We start from the raw sequence: 20,980 nt of genomic DNA on the forward strand, positions 1-20,980 counted from the left end.
TCCAGGGCCTCAGCCCCTCCTCTCTCTGCCCATAAATCACCGCTGCAGCGTGTGTGGCTGGCATCCCCCACGTGTGTCCATAGCCCCCCTCAGATCCCTTAACCTGACCCCCCCTCTGAAGACCAGAGAGGCCCCACGCAACAGCCCCCTAAGCGGCGTGGAGAGGAGAGGAGAGCCGTGAGGGCCCTGTGTCTCTTGTGTCTCTCAGCGCTCCACCCGCAGCCTTGGCGCCGTTCCCCGGGCGCTGGAGCCGGTCCCGGGCTCCTCAGCTGGATGAATAATTGAAGGCTCCTCCTGGCGCTCCGGCATGTTGCTGCAGCAGCAGCAGCCAGCGACCAGCGACCAGCGGCAGTGGCATTCCAAGCCAGCGCAGTCATGGCACACAGCGCGCCAACGCTGGCCCGGGCACATCTCCTGCTGCTGCTCCAGGTGCACGGGGGGGGGGGGGAGAGAGCGAGCGGTGGAGGGTGGGGCGACCCACGTTGTTATCTAACTTCAGATCAGGGCTGCGCTGGTCCTGTGATGCTGATCCCTGGTCAGTGTCTGATAAGTGAGGTCACGCGGTCAGGGTTTCCACCCAGGGGGAAGATGGGAGTTGTGTGTCAAGTCCCGGAATGGGGCCACAGCGCACTCACAACCAGTGTAGTGTTAATGAGGTCATTACCTCTGAGGAGACGTTTTTTTTGTACAATTATTGGTAACATTTTATTTAATATTACACCACCTCCCATCTCACCATTGCATCTCCCCCGTTAAGCTTCCCCTGTTTCTTTTTTGAGGCGTGTTGAGCTGGTCCGAGATCAGCTGCTGTGAACTTAAACTGGCCGTCCTGCGCAGATCCCTGCCCCCTATGCTAGTGTAATAACTCCACACCTAACCCAATAACTAGGCCACAACCACACCGCCTCTCCTCACGGCTCCTCACATTACTGACCCTGTTCTACAGTACACACGTTCCTTTTGTTCCAGGCATAATGCCACTCAGTCTCTAGTTACATCAGCAGCCATCCTGGAGCTTAACCTCTGACCTGTCCTAATGTCCTAGGAGGATCAACGTGTCCTAACGATCATGTTGGTTTAAGATTGGGTAGAGCAGGAGTGGATGGTATAGGTGTAGCTGCCTTACCCTATTTAGTATTGTCCGTATTCTGGTTTGAAAGATACTTGGGTAAACACAACCCGTAGGTAAGCTCTATTGAGACCTCCACTTTCTTTTCTCTTCCAGTAAATGGTGTTTGGCAAACGCAAATAATTCCCATCTTGGACTGTTACGCAACTTGGGCTGTAATGAGTTTCCATGGTAACGCTCCCTCTCTCTCCCTCTCTCTCTCTCTCCCTCTCGTCCCCTGGCGGACAGGTGCACCCGGAGAACGAGGACTGGACGTGTTTCGAGCAGACGGCCAGCCTGGACATCAAGTCCTTCTTCGGCTTCGAGAGCACGGTGGAGAAGATCGCCATGAAGCAGTACGCCAGCAGCATCAAGAAGGTCAGGGGTCACTCACTCGCGACGCGGGTCGAGGCTTGCGCGGACCTCGCGCTCACGCCGTATCATGCAGGGCGGCACAGTTGACATTCAGCTGCAGGCTTTTTATGGTATTTCCTTGTTGGGGAAACGCCCTGTTCTAGATGACCTCACAGACACCTCACAGCCCTTTTCTCTGTAAATTTCACTTCCTCAAAGCAAATAGTCCCTCTGCGTGTCTGCCTCAGCTGTTCTGAAGGTTAGATAAGCTGAAGCGACACTTCTCTTTGGTTAAAGCAACACTTTTTTTTTTTTTTTGAAGTTGAAGCACAACATTTTTTTTTTTTTATTAAGAGTGTGATGGTGGTTCAGCATCGTTTACTTGCTACTTTCATTTTCTCTGACCACACACACACATACATACAGGCACACACACACACACACACACACACACACACACACACACACACACATACACACGCATGTGTGACTGCGGTGACTGCTTCACCAGAGCCTCTCCCCGGTCATGTGTGCGTGCCGTACACTCGCAGCCGAAGTTATTGTTATGATTGCTCTCTGTCACACGTGTGCTAGGGCTGCACGACTTGCACATACTGTATATAGAATCCACCCCCAACTCTCCAGGTCAGACAATGCTGTACACAACCATTACGGAGTGAACAAAAATTCAAAAAGAGCCCCCCCTACACACACACACACACGCACACGCACACAATCACTCATGTATGCATATTCAGTTACTCTTCTCTCTCTCGCACGCAGACACACTGTCACAGACAAACCCACTCACATTTGTACAAATACCAATGTGTTTGTTCCCCCAAATAAACACACACACACATACACACATACACACACACACACACACACACACACACACACACACACACACACACACACACACACACACACACACACACACACACACACACACGTACAGTCCATCTGACCTCTCCCTCCCCTCCCCTCCCCCTGCAGGGTAAGGAGATCATCGAGTACTACCTGAAGCAGCTGGAGGACGAGGGCATCACTCAGGTGCCCCGCTGGACCCCTGGCCCCGCCTCCCCCGCCAAGCCCCTGGCGCCGCTGGTGCGCCCCACCGAGCTGCCCGTCACGCCCGCCATCTCCATCACGGCGCCCTCGGACAGCGCCAGCGCCCCGCCCGACTCCCTCGCCCTCGTCTCCAAGGAGGGCACCAGCCCCCCCAGCAGCCCCAGCGACCCAGTGGCCGGCACGCCAGATGGTGAGCGGACCGTTTGATTGGTCAGAGACCGGGACTTAAGTCAGAGACGGGAGATGTGATTGGTGGTGTTTGGTGGGGTCAGTGAAGTGAGTGTTAGGTGACCGGTTGAGTTGGTCAGTGAGAGTGCATTGGCTCAGTATCAGGATTGTTAGTAGTGCCGGTATTATGAGTTTGAACTGGATTGCTCAGGATCAGTGTGTTACTAGCTACAAAGGTATTCAGCACTTCAGATAGCTGGATTCAGATTGTCTAACTAACTTTGAGCTTTTATTATGGCCAAGGTCATTAATTACTGTGTGTGTGTGTGTGTATGTGTGTGTACACCAGACAAATTGGATGCTGACTACATCAAGCGTTACCTTGGAGACCTGACGCCCCTGCAGGAGAGCTGCCTGATCCGGCTGCGTGGCTGGATCCAGGAGACGCACAAGGGCAAGGTGTGGCACACACTCGCAAAGATCAATAACACATACACGCACACACACTCAAATTACACCCTGGGATATTTACACACACACACACACACACACACACACACACACATACACACACTCAAAATTACACCCTGGGATATTTATACACGCACACACACACAGGCAGACATTGGCTAAATGTCCCTGAGTCAGTCCCAGCGCTGCTAAATATTTATTTTCGTTAACACTTTATTTTAATGTGTCCCTGTTACAGTGTGTACCTAGTACCTACCTAATTAGATACAGTGGTACAACCTTTGTATTAACAACATGTACTGGCAGGATGTATTATATACATACTTGCACAGTATGTACTTGCATTATGTATTTGTGTGTACCTACATATAGTTGTTACATTGTAATACTGAGTGCTTTTACAAAACTTTGCCTATGATGAAAAATGTAGACAAATTGGCAAAGGGCTGACCTGAGACCTGCTGGAAGGGGTAAATCTGGTCATGATAGATTTAGTATGCAAGTAATTAACTGGTACACTTAACAGGTTATTCCACTGTATCAAAGAGTAACAAAGATGTTGCAGTGCAGCTGTTACATGTACACTGAGGACAATGAGGCCTTGACTGGAGCTAAGACTGGTTTGTATATTAAATCGATCATGACCAGATTTATCCCATCCAGCAGGTCTCAGGTCAGCCCTTTGCCTCTGATGAAAAATGTAGGCAAAGTTTTGTAAAAGCACTCAGTATTACAATGTAACAACTAGTACATGTTGTTACACAGGTTGTACGACTGTACCTAATTATGTAGGTACACTGTAACAGTGACACATTAAAATAAAGTGTTACCTTATTTTCTCCCACATACACACTGCCTCTTTCTTTCTTTCTTTCTTTCTTTCTTTCTCTTTCTTTCTTTCTTTCTTTCTTTCTTTCTTTCTCTTTCTTTCTTTCTTTCTTTCTTTCTTTCTTTCTTTCTTTCTTTCTTTCTCTTTCTTTCTTTCTTTCTTTCTTTCTTTCTTTCTTTCTCTTTCTTTCTTTCTTTCTTTCTTTCTTTCCCTTAAATATTGTGACTACAAACCGGTCTCTCTGTCTCATCCCCGCACTCTCCACCCTCTGCCCCCCCCAGATCCCCAAGGACGAGCACATCCTGCGTTTCCTGCGGGCGCGCGATTTCAACATGGAGAAGGCGCGCGAGATCCTGTGCCAGTCGCTCACCTGGCGCAAGCAGCACCAGGTGGACTACCTGCTGGAGACCTGGAGCTGCCCGCAGGTCCTGCACGACTACTACACGGGCGGCTGGCACCACCACGACAAGGGTGAGTAGAAGCGGCGGCTAGTGCCAACAAGAGAACGCGCCCGCCACACACACACATTGTTAGCGGCTACTCTGCACTGATGGATAGGGCTACTTGAATACAGAGGGCAGCGATGGGCAAAAAAACATCAAAATGTATTTTAGAATAAAACATAAAATACCCTGTGTATAAGTGTATCAAAATAAACTGCAAAATACATAGCCACGATTTCTACTTCCACACTACTTCCATATATATATATATATAACGTGTTGCTTTAGGCGATATATGGTGCCACAACCACATAACCGATGTATAACTATGTATTTCAGTCGGATGATTAAAGTTCTCAAGAAACTGATGATTTGAAGTTATCAAGGAACTTGAGGGTGGTGTGTGTGAGCAGCCTACGCGTTACTAAGCTTGCACTGAATCATCTTCCTGAATCTCACAACAAATCTGGGCAAATTGCAAGTCCGCACTAGTCAGAGGCGGCATTCCATTGTTTTGCACTTCTATGATTTCTCCCCACATTACCAAAAGTAGGCTATTGGTTTCACCAACAATATTTCGCAAATATTTCCTCAACAAAATAAAATACAAATGACAATGTACTATTTTGTATTTGAAATACTTATTTTAAATACATGTAATACAAATATTGCTTATCCCTGGCTGTTGGCTGTAGCAACTAGAGCTGGACAGATCTTCGGTTTTCTACATCAACTGTATAAATCTTCGGTTGACTCAGTTTTGTTTTATGCTGCAGGAGATTGGGGCTTTGATGAGGTTTTTGACTGGAACTCTGTTCAAAATCGTGCTTGTGTTTTCTTGGTGTGCATTGATATTAAGCAAAGGTAGCTGTTAAAGGGGATGCAGGATGGGATCCATGTATTGTAAAACAAAGGTGTGAAATGGTGCGATTGTGGAACCGTTTTGTCAGTCTTGTCAGAGGACAGGGTAACTAGCAACAATTTTTTAAAGCATCACCCCTGGTCTAGAGAGATTTCAAAAATACTGTCTGCCTCTGACTTGCATATAATGTATCAAAATAATTTGCAATGTAATAAATGTTGTCAGACAAAGATTGTTAAATAAATATGAGTAGATATGGAAACAGTATATATGGAAGAAGCCAAAACTTCAGTTTAAGAATGATTATGTTACAGAACCTTATATTTCCCTTAATCTAAAGAGAAGGCAGAGGTCCTTCTTTGCTCAAATGAGAACTAGTACCTTACCTCTGGCAGTGAAAGTGGGTCGATTTAAAGGTACACCTGAACATTTGCGTTTGTGTGAATTCTGTGACCTCCAGGTGGTGGAAGATGAATTTATTGTCCTTTATACTGTGACCTAAGGAACTCACTTTAAATTGATTCAGTTAAAAAAATCCTGATATATTTTGGCATTATGAAGGAGAGATTTTGTGCTGGCTGTTTGAAATTGACGTTTTTGCTTTGGCAAAATGGATAGAAAAGGCCTGGTATCTGCGGCAACATATCCTGTATCCCATTTGACAAGTCGTCTTTATTTGTACTAATTTTTAGTGGTTATGTTATGTTGGGCTCTGTGTACGTGGTTATCTGGAGATAATTATGAAATTATTGTGTAATTATTACTGCAGTGTCTAATAAGCCCACGTGGGTGGAGCACCATGGTGTTTGACGCTTAAATAAACAAGATCAATCAAAAAATAATAAAAAAGACCACATTAACACCATATGAACCCCATGTACCATATGCCCCCCTGTATTAACCTCATAGCGGAAAAAATGTAGCAAAACCAATGTATAAGCCGCAGCTAATAGTCGGGAAATTACGGTACTGCACTACAGAATGAACTCACTACAATAACCCCCATGTTCGGAGCATTTACGGAGCGCCAGCGATCGGCATCTGGTTACGTACCGTAAGCGTTGGTCAGTGTTCCTGGTGCTCGTGTTCGTACCCATTCACCTGCAGCGCTATCGGTGTTCCCATCGGCCTCCTCCGCATGCCTCAGTCCTCCTAGTGATGTCAGACCCTTAAGACCGTCTTGTCTGGCCGACGCCTTGTGCCAGCCAACGGGTGATCGGTATCTCTCAGCCCCCACCTTTTCTCAGACACACACACACACACACACACACACACACACACACACACACACACACACACACACACACACACACACACCTACACACATGCAGACACGCACAGTGTTGCGTGCAACTGGCATTGTGAGCGGAGGCACACACACACACACACACACACACACACACAGACACTCACAAATGCATCTCACATGATCGCATCTCATCTTGGCATAAGAGGACTACAAAATTACACACACACTCGCAGGCATGCCAAAATACACCCACGTGCATCTGTACGCATGAGCAAGCATAACAATATACACACCCGCATGGACGCAGGAACAATGCCGTTTAAATACTCACTTGTTCCATGGAACACACACACACTCTCACTCACTCGCTCTCTCTCTCTCACACACACACACACACACATTTGTGTGTTCTGACACATGCACTGACTAATCCATTCGCCAAACACTTATCTGTTGGCACTCATGATGCTCATTAGTGTGTACACACACACACACACACACACACACACACACACACACACACACACACATACAGACAGATGTAGGTACTTCAGGTGCCACTGCCTACACAGTGGTCCTTTTGAAATTCTAGAACCTTCATATTTATGCATAAAAAGCATCACGCTGAGTTTTTATGTTCATTTGTGTGCCACTAAAATGGATTGAAGTCTCATGAAGGTATTTAGTTGGTCTTTTTTGGAGAAACGGACTGTGATGAAGAGCCAGACTGAAGATAGTAAAATGATGTGGGTACGTGCACAACCAATCAGATAAGTGACATACGACAGTCAGGCCTCAACACACGCTTCTCGTCTTCTCCCTTCATCCCTCCACCCATCCCTTTGGCACCTTTTCTTTGTATATTTATGTTCCTCCTTCCTTCCTGATCACCCACCATTTCCACTTCCCTTTCCCATGGAAGCACTCAAATTATTTCATGCAAATCAGAATCCCCTCTCGTCCTGTATTGACTCATAGCAGTATACGTCACACAGAACAGGACACACAGGGCTCTACTGCTCACACAGAACAGCGTGCGTGCGTGTGTGTGTGTGTGTGTGTTTGTGTGGATTAAGTGCATGTGTTGTTTATAGCTTAAGTCTAATATTCACCATGGGAGATATGTACACACCATTGTGGTTCTATATAGTCTGATGACATAAGAGAGACAAAAATGCCCTGATTGAGCCCAATTGATATTCACAATGGCAGCTATGTGGCCTACCATATTTTAGTACAGATTTAGCCCTGCGAGTTGCACAGGCTTTTGCATGGATGTACGAACTATATGATGCGTCTGTAATGATTTGTGGTTTTGCATTGTTTGATGACATAAGAGAAACAAACCGGTTCTGGAACGTAAATTTTAGGTTTGAACCGAAAACTGGAAACGTTAAAATACCTTCTGTTTGGAACAAACCAATTGGGAAATGATTCTGGTTCAAAGCCCTGGTGTTGACTCATAGCAGTACATGCCTTCTCCACCGCACATATGGGGCAGGCTTGTGTGTGTGTGTATGTGTACTTGTGTGTTTTCTCAGTCACAAGGCCCTGGTGACTCAGCCAGAGGGCATCATCGAGTGGGGCGGGAGGGAGGGAGGGAGTCCCCCGTGGTCACTGACCCCGTTTCTGAGCAAAGTGTGTGACTGTGTGTGTGAGAGAGAGTGGGAGACATCCGTAGGGACTCCAAACTGTAGTATGTGTGAGTAAGTGTCTGTTTGTGTGGGCAGGCCCCAAAAATAGGAGGCTGTGGTGTGCAGTGTGCCCGGTTTCCTGAGGCATCAGGACTACAGCACAGGGCAGCTGTGTATGGGTTTGGACCAGACCACTCTCAGTAGAGGAGACTACAGCACAGGGCAGCTGTGTATGGGTTTGGACCAGACCACTCTCAGTAGAGGAGACTACAGCACAGGGCAGCTGTGTATGGGTTTGGACCAGACCACTCTCAGTAGAGGAGACTACAGCACAGGGCAGCTGTGTATGGGTTTGGACCAGACCACTCTCAGTAGAGGAGACTCCCACTCGTCCTGTGGTAGATACCAATACTGAGTAGGAACCGTATCATATCACACCGTGCCATATCACACCATGCCATATCACATGCTATGTGTGCCGATGTAGAGGAAGCCGCAAAATAGGCTGAGTATAGTTTAACTATGTTGTTTCACCTCTATATCTATATAATAATAATAATAATAATAATAATAATAATAATAATAATAATAATAATAATAATTATAATTGAAAAAAATAGTATAGTAGTAACTTTTATTTACAACGCACCATTCGAAACACCCAAAGTTGGAGCGTCGTATAGTCGCCAGCGTACCTGTGACACCAAGACATGCCAAAAATATGTATGTATGTGTATGTGTGCTCATCATGTGTGTGTGTGTGTGTGTTTGTGTGTTCTACAGACGGCCGTCCTCTGTACATCCTGCGCCTGGGCCAGATGGACACCAAAGGGCTGGTGCGTGCCCTCGGGGAAGAGTCGCTCCTCCGACACGTAAGTGTGCCAGCGTCCGCGTGTCAATTCACACACAAGGAGCCTGCTTGCGCTTCACCAGATATGTTCTGTTTGCTGACAAACAAGGGAGGGGGAACTATCAATGACCTGCAGGCATCTTATGGCATGCCGCCAAGTTGACATGGATCACCGAATAACGCGACACTGACACGAGATTCAGGAAACCCGGACAACATCCTTGAAATAGACACGGCAGGGCTCACTAGTACATTGTGTTGTGCCTAACAAGGAAGAGAAAATGTGTTGAGTGGTTACAATAGACATCCACACTGTGCTTTTGTCATTCCGTGACTGTCAAGGAAATTGCATTGCGTGCCGGTTTGATTTCTTTGTGAAGTAGGAAACACCATGAAGTCAGCCTTATGAAGTTGGCAAGCTGTGAATGATGCTCTGTATATGACCAAATGCTCTGTACATGTATATCTCACAAAATGGTGAAAGACATTCACTCTACGTTTTATTTGTGTGTGTGTGTGTGTGTGTGTGTGTGCGCTGTCATTTAGGTGCTTTCCATCAATGAAGAGGGTTTGAGACGTTGTGAGGAAAACACCAAAGTGTTTGGCAGGCCAATCAGGTGAGACCTCTGCTATTGTTTTTAACTCTTTTGTGTGTGTGTGTGTGTGTGTGTGTGTGTGTGTGTGTGTGTGTGTGTGTGTGTGTGTGTGTGTGTGCCTTTATTTATATGTTGTGTAAAGCAGCTTCCTGTTTTCCCATACTTCTGTTCCTGTTTTTGTTTTTCTTGGTCAATCTGTTGCTCTTTGAATTTCACATCCGCAAGCCACCTAACCCTCTCTCTCTCTCTCTCTCTCTCTCTCTCTCTCTCTCTCTCTCTCTCTCTCTCTCTCTCTCTCTCAGCTGCTGGACGTGTCTGGTGGATCTGGAGGGCCTGAACATGCGTCACCTGTGGAGGCCCGGCGTCAAGGCCCTGCTGAGGATCATCGAGGTGGTGGAGGCCAACTACCCCGAGACGCTCGGACGCCTCCTCATACTCCGAGCGCCCAGAGTCTTCCCTGTGCTCTGGACACTGGTAAACACACACACACACACACATAGGCCTGTCACGATAACAAATTTTGCTGGACGATAAATTGTCCCAGAAATTATTGCGATAAACGATAATATTGCCGTTCTGAAAACCATTTTTATCTAATACTGTATAATGATAAAGGCATAATAATGCAGGTACACCTTTTCAAAGACCAATAACTGGAATGGGAAGATATTTTTTAAATATCCACAATAAATGAACAAAACAACCAAAAACAATCAATACAATGGACTCTCTGTCTCTACTAAGTGTTGTGTCTGTTCCATGAGGTGGGATTTGAGGGCCAGTTCACAAATTAAAACGTGACATGCAACAGGGGGCGTAGAGTGACAGTTGCTAAGCCTTATGCACGGAGCTAAATGTCATCATAGCTGATAAATTATGCAGTCAGCTAACATTTGAAACTTGTCCAAAACGGCATGAACCCAGCATCTGCACGTCACATAAAACACAAATGGAAGCAATAAGTTGGTCATCGGATAATCCTACTGCAAAGCCTTTTCATAGGCATGCTACGTTTATGACATATATCGTTGATTACGAACACATTTCATCACAGCTGACAATTAGCTTACGACATTTTAAACGGAGCTGCCGGCTGTTTTGGCTGATTCTTGAGCTCTCGGAGTGCAGAATTGCGCGTCTTTTTCAGATGGTGAACAAACGTAGCTTGGCTATAAGCATGATTTTCTGAACTGAGCATCACTAATTTTACCCCCATACCTGTCGACGACTGAAAATAAAATGTGATAACTAAGCTACAACAGAAAGCCTCTTGAGTGTGCTTAGGCTAATCGCCATAGCCTCGTCTCCTGTTGATGAATGAATGTAAGAAAGTAAAGTTGTCCGTCATGTTATTGAAAGATACATGTGGCTGACGAGTGACTGACAGGAGGGTTCACTCCTCGTTAGGTTGCGCTAAGGAACCGAGAGGGGTCACCGATGCACCGGAGTGGTTATCCTCTCTTTGGTAGAGAGAGAGAGACGAGAAAAACAATCAAGCATGAAAATGGAAATTATCGCGGCCGCAAAAGTTATCAAGCTCATTTTTTTTATCATGCGATTAATTGATTTATTGAATATCGCGACAGGCCTACACACACACACACACACACAATATCTCCATTTTCTGACTGAGCAGTTGGTGTCTGTGTGTTGGTGTATGGTGTGTTTATGGTCTTTGTGTGTACCTGTGTCCAGGTGAGCCCCTTCATCGATGAGAACACCAGGAAGAAGTTTCTTATTTACGCTGGCAACGACTATCAGGGCCCCGGGGGTCTGGTGGACTACATCGACAAAGAGATCATCCCAGACTTCCTTGGAGGAGAGTGTATGGTACGTTAAAGAGGTGTCTGTGTCTGTGTCTGTGTCTGTGTCTGTGTCTGTGTCTGTGTCTGTGTCTGTGTGCATGCACTGTTTTAGATATGCATGGTTTAAGGTAGAGGAGCTGTCTTTGAGCTCTTTAGTCAGTGGGGATTCTTTGATGTCCCTTGTCAGTGTTGCATTTGACAGTTGTCATAAGTAATTGAAGGAGAGCTGCTTTTGGAGTGATCTTTCAGAGGAGCACGTATGAGTATAAGCTGAGCCTTTGGTCTCATAGCACGGCATGTGTGGTGAACATGCAGTAATGCTGCACAGCAAAACACTGCAATCACACAGATTCAACATTTTAGCTGTCGTTCCTCTTCCCCTAACTAATCTTCATGTTGTCTCTCTTGTTCTCTCCTCTCTCTCATTCTCTCTTCTCTTTTATTCTCTCTTCTCTCTTATTCTCCTCTCTCTCTTATTCTCTTTCTCCTCTCCTCTCCTCTCCCCCCCCCTCTCTCTCTTCTCCTGTCTGTGCAGTGTGAGGTGCCTGAGGGAGGTGTCGTGCCCAAGTCTCTGTACCGCACTCCCGAGGAGCTGGAGAACGACGACATCCGCCTGTGGACCGAGACCATCTACCAGAGCGCCAGCGTCTTCAAGGGCGCCCCCCATGAGGTGAGCGCCCCCTCTTCACCCACTCTGCTCCTCTGGGTGCCCCCCTCCTCCTCTCCCCTCTCCCCCTGCTCTACGCAGCGGGCTGACTGGATGCGGAGGGGTGCAGAGAGAGTGGAGCCAGTGCTCACGAGTGGAAAGTTACCAGAGTCCCTCACTGCGGCGGGCGCAGAATCCGCTGCAGAGACGCAGAGCGGGGTCGCCACCTGGTGGACAGCAGAGGCAGTGTTAGAATGTACCAGAGCTGCGTAGGGGTTTGCACAGTCTGTTCCCAGCGTGTTGTGGTTTTTTTTTTTTTCAGGTTTTGTGAGAGATTGTATTCAGAGGTGTCATGTTGGAACAGGACAGAATGTTTTGGTCTCTTGTTTCCCTAGTGATGATGAGTAGGGGATGGAAAGAATTTGTAGACACACAAAGACATCATTTATCTTGTATAGTTAATGACTCTCCATATAAAATCATATATATCACACACCAAGTTTTAATAAAAAAAAGAAATAGATTGATATAACATTTCTCCAAATAACAAAAAACGTATTTGAACTTGATGATGAAAGTATCCCCCCCCCCCACCTCCACACACAGGTTGTGGTCGAGATCATCGACGCCTCTTCGGTCATCACCTGGGACTTTGACGTGTGCAAAGGCGACGTGGTGTTCAACATCTACCACTCCAAGCGGGCGCCCCAGCAACCCCGGAAGGACCCGCTGGCGGGCCACGGCATCACCTCGCCCGGCGGCAACAACGTGCAGCTCATCGACAAGTCCTGGATGCTGGGACAGGACTACAGCATGGTGGAGTCGCCCCTCACCTGCAAGGAGAACGAGAGCGTCCAGGTGAGAGGGGCGGGAGAGCCCTCCGCGGGCCGGGGGGTAATGGGTTAGTTAGAGGCTCGAAGAAGGTGTCTGCTCTTCGAGGGAGAGATGAAGCGCCTGTTTAGAGTCAGACGAGGTGATGTTATCTGTGAAACATTTCCAGCCAAGTTGCAACAGCGTTTTGAATTCACTGCGCAAAGGCACTACTGCGATCTGCACCGTTTGACTGCCCCCTGGTGGCGAGAGTGGTGAATTAACATGGAGCTCTTAAAGCAATAGTTCGGAATTTTGGACATAGGACCTCATTTCCAACTCAGTCTGGGTGATATAGGTCGGTGAAGACCATTTTCAGTGAATTTCTGCCCTTCCTATGAGTTGCAGCGTTCATCTCGTGCTAATCTGGTGCCAAGATAACGCAAGTCAACGGTAACATCCAGCCTGCCACTGAAAACACTCCACAGAACACCCGAAACAAATACATTTTAACGTCAGACTATCGATGCACATGCCTAGTGTTGATAGAACCATGTTAGAAATAAAACGAACCTTGCATCGCATTGCAATAGCCTACTTTGTTCCCTGTATGGCAGTGGCGGATTGATGTTGAGAAACTAGTCCCTCAAAATGTAATAAATCATTGAGTTGCAAGGTTAGTTTTATTTCTAAAATTATTCTATCAACACGGACATGTATATCGATAGTCCGACGATTTAATTGACTTGTCTCGGGTGTGCGGTGGAGTGAGTAAGACTGTTGTTGATGTCAGACTGATGTTACCGTAGAAATGTGTTAGCTCAAAACCAGCGTTAGCAAACGGGGACGCTGCAACTGAAGGAAGGGGCAAAACGCGATAAAAACGGTCTCCACCGACCTATATCACCTCGGTAAAGTTGCAAATGAGGTCCTATGTCCAAAATTCCGAACTATTCCTTTAAGGCCCCGGTACAGTTCACGCACCCGACTTGTCGTGCGACATGTTGACGTCACGGGGAACGTTGTAACCATGTATACTTGCGCGTGGTAGTCGCGACACAATTTGCAGTATTCTCCTGAACGGAGGCACGGTATCCATTGACGTTAATGGCAGTAGCAACTAGCTTCTTTGCTGATATTTCAGACTTAGCTTGCACAACTGAAGGATTAGCCTACCATCTCGTTTATGAGATGAGCTTGTGTAATCTCCCTAAATGGAAAGATATATATTTTTTTTTAGGTCTAGCAGATATCCTTTGGTTGAAAACAAATCTCTTCCTTAGGCCTACCTTTTGCTGGAATACTTATGTGCCTCGGTCCTAGTCATTTCCCCCTAATATCCTCCTGTTGCAACTCTCACTGGTAACTTAGTTAACTTATCCAACGTAGTTCACGACTGTAAACAAATCAGTCATCCAAACGGCAACTCTCACTGCAGCCTAGCCAAGTTAACTTCCCACTTTTCAAACTTACTATTATTCAAACTTCATGACTACAGTCGTTTTAAAAATGAATGGGCTTATTTAAGATGTTGGATAGGCTATATGATAATGCCTGAATGTGGTTTATGTGGTTGATGACTGTATAAGGACACTGGCTCCGTGAGCTTGGCTTCAATCTCTTCCTAGTTGTCGTGCGAGGTTGGCGCGCGCGGCTGATAAAAAATGTTCGGTGTCCGACAGGTCGGCGCGCGGCTGAAATGTGGCTTGCGACACAGGAAATTACGTCATTTTGACGTCACATTGTCGCGCGACAGGTCGGGTGCGTCGAGTATACTTCTAGCATTAGTGTAGTATCAGTATTACAGTAAATGTGTACATCCCCATATATGAGCACCAACCCAACCTAAAGTTCCCTCTCCAGGTTCCATACTTTACACAGACATGCACTCTATTGACTGTACAAACATTGTGGTAGAGATGGCGTGGTGGTTGAACGTGATTTTAGATAAAACCGTCTCTGTCCTTGTCCCTTGTTGTTCGGTTGTTGTTCCCGTCCAGGAGTTAGGGGTAATAAAATCAGGTTGAAGAAGGTACATTGAACTTGGTGTTTAGATTGGACTGAGATGAATGAACTTCATCTATCTTCTCTGTCCCCGGTCTCTCTCTCTCGCTGTCGCAGGGCTCGCATGTGACGCGGTGGCCCGGGTTCTACATCCTGCAGTGGCGCTTCCACAGCATGCCGGCGTGCGCCGCCACCAACCTGCCGCGCGTGGACGACGTGCTGGCCACCCTGCAGGTGTCCTCGCACAAGTGCAAGGTCATGTACTACACCGAGGTGCTGGGCTCCGAGGACTTCAGGTAAGGGACACACACACACACACACACACACACACACACACACACCAACCACGGTCATCGTAGACCCTCTCTCTTCACTCATACCAAGATTAAACCTTTTGAGAGGTATCTTCATTGTTATTATTATCATTATCATACCTGTTGTCAATTACTGTCATGATAATGTGAGACATCTGCTTCATTGGTGTTTTGTATGTTCTTCCTTTGCGCTGTTTCAGTGCTGTCTAGACAGGGGGACTCAAATAAGAGTTTTTTTGTAGTGGTGAAGACATGGTTGCTTAGCCCATTAAAACCCACATGTGTCCCTTACAGTTTCTTTTTTGTTCCTCGGTGGCTAATCTCTTTTAGTCCCACTGAAGCTAAAGCAATATCTTGCGCCCTCCGCTTTACCTCCTCTCCTTTTTTTCTCCTCCTCCTCTTCTTCTTTTCCCCCTTCTTCCTCTTCTGTGTTTACCCTCTGTAAAGAACGGCTTGCTGTGATGTGCAGAGTTTGTAAGTGGACTCGTGTTTGACTTTAGCTTAGCCGCAGAAGCACTATGCTACGCTAACCGCACTTAGCCTAGCTGGGCATGAGTGTGGGTGCTTGCTGCTCGCTGCTCCTTGGCTTGCCGTTAACCCTTCCCATGCTGGCCATACAGTAGGGTCCTCCCATTAGAACCAAAAACTACTCTGACCTGTCTGTCATGTGCAATCAGAGGACCGTATTTTATGTCCATATGGAAGCTTGCTTTGATTCAGTGGCGTCTGCTTTTCACATGCTAATTAGCTCATGAGGTCTATTGAATTCCATAGCAAGTCATCAGCACTGGCTACTAACCTCTGTAACCCCACATGCTTGAGTGACCGCCTAACGAGCTGCTGTTCACAAGTGCAGTGCTTGGCTGTGGCATGCTGTTGCACCTTAGATGTGCTCAGGCAGAAGGCTGCAGCTTTTGACATTTCCCTGTATCAGTAATGGTCTTTTTGCTGGTCCTGGATCTGTTAAGTTTGTGAACTGGTTGCTGTTGTGTTCAAGCTCACGCTTTCTCAAATCTTCCATCTTCCAAGATGGCCGCAAGCTTAATCTTGGCCACATGTGATCTAGGCACCCTCTTGCACGGTGCACTTTTATTTTTATTTTTTTTTCATGGCCTTTCTTGCATTGTGTACTTTTTTATGTTGTAGCTGCAGGCAAAATCCTCACTGTTTCTCTTTTAAGATCCAAGTGAATTTAGCTTTAAGCCAAAAGAATAAAGAATACTCGGCGTTGACTTGTAGACCCAAACGTCTTCATGTAACTTTCGAGGGTGATAAAACTCTATTCCTGGAAGTTACATGAAGACGTTTCTCATTACATGAAGACGTGGCTCTTCAATGCCAGGAGTACAGGTGATCGAGCTGTATGGGTCATTCCGTGTCAAATCAGATAAGGTTGTTGATGCACCGTCTCCGATTTTGTCGCTGAAACCATTTTCCTGGATTCTGTCTGATTTGACACAGAATGAGACGTGTCATCATCACTAACTAAGGTTGCATGCATTGCTATGGGCATGGGGCCACTTCACCAGATCACACAGGAGTTCTCAAACCCACCAGAAAACCAAATTCTGCATTTTGCAAATCACCTGATAATGGCTAATGGATCATGATTGTGATGTGTTTACACTACATAATTAAACCAAAGAAGTTACTAGAAGTCTTTCCCCTCTCTCTTTCCCCAGGGGCTCAATGACCAGTCTGGAGTCCAGCCACAGCGGCTTCTCCCAGCTCAGCGCCACCACCACCACCTCCAGCCAATCACAGTCCAGCTCCATGATCTCAAGGTAGAGCTGGCCAATCAGAGAGACGGTAGAGAAAGGGGTGGGAGGGGCAGACCGGAGGACAACACTGGCCCACAATCCCTTGTGCTCCCCTATCAACGCCCCACATTTCGGACCCCTTTCCCCAGTTCTTTACTCCGCCCCACGATCATGATGCTGACTAACCATCTCCCCTGTGGACCTGAAGCATGACTGAACTGCCTGCATCAACAGACACAACGCACATTGGTCTTGGACGGGGTGGAAAACAAATCAACAACAAAAACAAAAAACTAACAAACATACAAAAACAAACAAACAAACAAAACCCCCACTTGCACGCACACCTCTTCCATGTCTAAAGGGCTTACGACCTGTATCGCCGTGGCGATCAGCCGGGGCAGCAGGTCCACACGCAAGCAGGTGTCCCCTCCTTGTGCTTCAGGCTGGAGGGCAGTAAGAGGGTAGTGAATGGGCCATATCTCACTGGACACTCCAGTTGGACTGAGCAATACACCTCCCACAACCAGAAGGGTTGAGGGGACACTGAACTGGATCCGCTGTTACTTACACACACACACACACACACTCATACAAACACACACACACACACACACACACACACACACACACAAACAACACCAAACTCCAGCACAGACACACAGAGAGATGTTTTACAGTGTGTTGTGCACATATGGATATCCCAGCACATACACACACACACACACACACACACTGATGCATACATGTATATATCATACACACCCTCTCCACACCACCACCGAGTTCCACAGGACATGCCAAATCACCAGGGGGAGTGTGATGCCTCTCTGGTGAGGTTTTTTTTTTTTTTTTGTGTTCATTATTAGGTCAAGTGTGAGCTGTGGAGAGACTTGGGCTAGAGGCAATAATCCCAGTTGAATTTCTGCTGTCAAACTTCTATTTATCATGTTGATCGTGACGTGTGCAAAAGGAGGCAGCTGGTGTATTCTGGGTGCTACGGAACATGACCCCCCCCATGACCCCTCCAGCTCTAGTCAGGACTGAGCCGACCGACGCGACGCCAGCGCTTGACCGCTCGCAAGACAAGTCGATCTGGCAACAGGCCAGATTGCGATGCTCTCCTGTTGGTTAGTAGTTTCCTGTTCATTTTCTCCATGTTGTATCATAGCGACATCATGGAGTCTTCACCAGTGACTCCTCAGACCTGCTACTGATAGAGTGGCTGAGCAGAACTGTCTGGACAGAACATGACCGTCGGGGGGTTGGGTCATTTAATAACGGTTTCATAGGTCAAACTTCTTCTTTTTTTTCTTTTTTTTCCCCATTTGGGACGGTTTTGGGTGTTCAGGCGACCTGGGGTGGGTTTTGTAGTGATTGAATTCCAGAGTTGCCATATTTGTGAAGTGGTCATTTCAACCAAGTAGAGGTCAACTTTGATATTGTTACAGAGACAACTTCACTGATGTTAACCTATTTGGAAGAGGATGCTTGAAAATGGAGAGAAGTTACTTTTTGCAATGTAATGCTGGTGTTCCGGGGAATATTCCCCAAAGTACAATGTTTTTTGTTTTTTTTTTCCAAGGAGATGACATTACTCACATTACTGTTGTTGCGTTTAAGGGGATTTCCTTGAACCATCACCTTTTTCTAGTGTATAAACCGTTAGAGAGATTTCCAGGGGCATACATTCTTCAGCATTATGTGGTTCTGCATCACATTCTGTGCAGACTCCACAGGTATTGGTTATTGCAATAAAGTAGTGGAATGTGTCCCCCAACCATGTTACAGGCCAGATGGAACTGGACTTTGATGTGATTGCAGATTATGACCCCCTGATGTTGCCATTTGAAATGGGCCTGTTGTGCAGGTCATGCAAAAAAAAGGATGAAAGAAAGTTCTTTATGTTGCATCATTGCCATCATCATCATCATCCTCCTCATGTCTTGAGCGCATATATCCCACTAACAGCAAGATGTGCTGATGAGCACCATAATCTCTGATCCTGATCTCTTTTCCAAGCTGCCATTTTACCGTTGGGTTTGAGATTAGACACTTTCAGTTGGCTTCAGCCTTCCAAACAACCCCGGTAGCGACTAGCTTTCAGAGTCTCTGTCGTGTACACGACAGACGACAGTCTTCAGGTAGGACACCGTGGCCAGAACGAACACCCTGAATCTTCAGGCAGCGGTCGGGCTAGTTTGACCGGACAACGGATACCATGCAGTTACCGAAGCAACTGCGTGGTTGTGATTTTTTGTGTGTATATGTGAGATGAGGGGTCACATTTACCACTGGCTCTTGGCTCTAGTTTTTCAGTCCAGGTTGGATATCAGCACAATAATTCAGACAAAATGCGTGATCGCCATAAACAATAAAGACACGTCATTGGTCTTCTGTTACATTAGTGAAAATAGTGCGAATTTGACCCTCATTCATGTTCTCTGTTTTTGAATCACTCAGTCTTTTGTTACATGTACATTCATTTTTCATTCTGACTGTGTGTGTGTGTGTGTGTGTGTGTGTGTGTGTGTGTGTCATATTAGACTTTTGGGTGAGGAAGTGAACATAGTCTCAATGTGCTAATGCTCTAACCAAGAAATGCTTTACTCAAGAGAAGAAAGAGGGCTGTAGTTGGATCAGCTGTGATTGTGCAGTGACATACTGGATCCCAATGCCGACCTGTTTTCCAACTGTAACTTTTGCCTCATTCTCCCCCATCCTAAACCTCCCTCACTTTAGCCATTTCAGAACGTTTTTTTGTTATTATTTTTGAGTGAAAATGGAGTGTGTGTTTAGGGGTAATGCAAGTTACAGTTTGGGCTTTTATCCGAGACTGGTGACCCCATTTAAAACCCAAGGGAATCTCCCATCACCAAGTCGGCAGGATGCCTGTTTGAAAGGTTGCGCTGGATTTGTTAGGTTTTTTGTGTGACTGACTGCTTCTTACCGCCCTACTGTGTTCTCAGTCATGCAGCAGGAGCTACAACGCTGTGTGTGTGTGTGTGTGTGTGTGTGTGTGTGTGCCGTATGAAAGTTCACCTCTTGTTTCTTTAACCTTGACTTCTCACCAGTGTAAATGTCATCTGACTAAGAGGGCTAAAAGTGTTGTTGTCTCGTCATTTCCTGAACTCTAAACCACCTCTCGTTGTCTTTTGTGTGCTTGTTTTACTCCATGTACTGCATATCTTTCAAGAAATTATTGTGTATGTCAAAAAAATGTTTAAATTAATATACAAAATAGCGCCTTTACATTTTGTTTAAAACTATTAAACTTGAATTATGAGATTAAAATGTGTTTGCACTCTTGCTTTTCTAGATACATTACAATGCATTATGGGTGTTGAAAACGTTTGCTTTGAACAGCTACTGACAGGCCTGACACATAAGTCATAGGCGTAAACTGAATAATTCCATGCAGAGCCTTTTGATGGGATCACTGCACTCTATGAATCAGGTGTGTGTGTTTATGTACTTGTACTTTCTGTGATCCTTTCATTGAACAGGCTGTATGGTGACTACTTAAACCTACCAGTAGATGGAGACAAAGGCCTTCACAGGATTGCAGTGTGCTGAAATGTGCACATCACAGACAGGCATACCAGCATATCAATCACACTTTCTTCTTATGCAGTATATTACAGTTTTTTTCAATTGCTTACACACAATTTTTCAAACCGAGTTCTTTTTAAAATTTAAGCACAGGTATTCAAATGCCACACTCAGTTTGCATAATTCCTAGATTCTTTGCAAAATGAAACACTTCAGTCAAAACAAACACACTTCAGTCAAAACATACACACTTCAGTCAAAACATATACACATATTTGTAAAAATGCTATTAGTTGTCATTTAACAAACATAGTCCTCAATGATCAGACACTATTGCAGCCAGTTTCACACTGCAGTGATAAATGCAAAACGCATTTGTAAAAAGAAAAATTAGGAAATGGCATGTGCTAGATTTTTGCCCAGACATTGTTATGTAAGGGATCATTTAGAT

The 20,980-nt window shown here is 46.0% G+C and overlaps 2 protein-coding genes across 5 annotated transcripts in view; one reads left to right on the forward strand and one right to left on the reverse strand.

The window, feature by feature from the left end:
• Positions 1–6,432, reverse strand: part of LOC134092907 (4-aminobutyrate aminotransferase, mitochondrial-like) — a 40,254-nt gene extending 33,822 nt beyond the window's left edge. The window contains exon 1 of the mRNA XM_062546073.1: positions 6,363–6,432. The gene's annotated coding sequence lies outside the window, so the exon portion shown is untranslated. The remainder of the gene's footprint in view (positions 1–6,362) is intronic.
• LOC134092884 (SEC14-like protein 1) overlaps positions 1–20,271 on the forward strand; it is a 39,182-nt gene extending 18,911 nt beyond the window's left edge. For all 4 annotated transcript variants that reach the window (XM_062546052.1, XM_062546044.1, XM_062546036.1 and 1 more), the window contains 12 exons: positions 1,358–1,486; positions 2,462–2,726; positions 3,054–3,163; positions 4,286–4,475; positions 8,976–9,064; positions 9,589–9,659; positions 9,941–10,112; positions 11,334–11,468; positions 11,979–12,113; positions 12,696–12,947; positions 15,021–15,199; positions 16,900–20,271. In XM_062546052.1, the coding sequence (XP_062402036.1) occupies positions 1,358–1,486; positions 2,462–2,726; positions 3,054–3,163; positions 4,286–4,475; positions 8,976–9,064; positions 9,589–9,659; positions 9,941–10,112; positions 11,334–11,468; positions 11,979–12,113; positions 12,696–12,947; positions 15,021–15,199; positions 16,900–17,005 (1,833 nt within the window). In that variant the 3' untranslated portion in view covers positions 17,006–20,271. The remainder of the gene's footprint in view (positions 1–1,357; positions 1,487–2,461; positions 2,727–3,053; positions 3,164–4,285; positions 4,476–8,975; positions 9,065–9,588; positions 9,660–9,940; positions 10,113–11,333; positions 11,469–11,978; positions 12,114–12,695; positions 12,948–15,020; positions 15,200–16,899) is intronic.
• Positions 20,272–20,980: the final 709 nt, after the last annotated feature.

Source organism: Sardina pilchardus, chromosome 1 (genome assembly GCF_963854185.1).
Source record: "Sardina pilchardus chromosome 1, fSarPil1.1, whole genome shotgun sequence".
NCBI lineage: Eukaryota > Metazoa > Chordata > Actinopteri > Clupeiformes > Clupeidae > Sardina > Sardina pilchardus.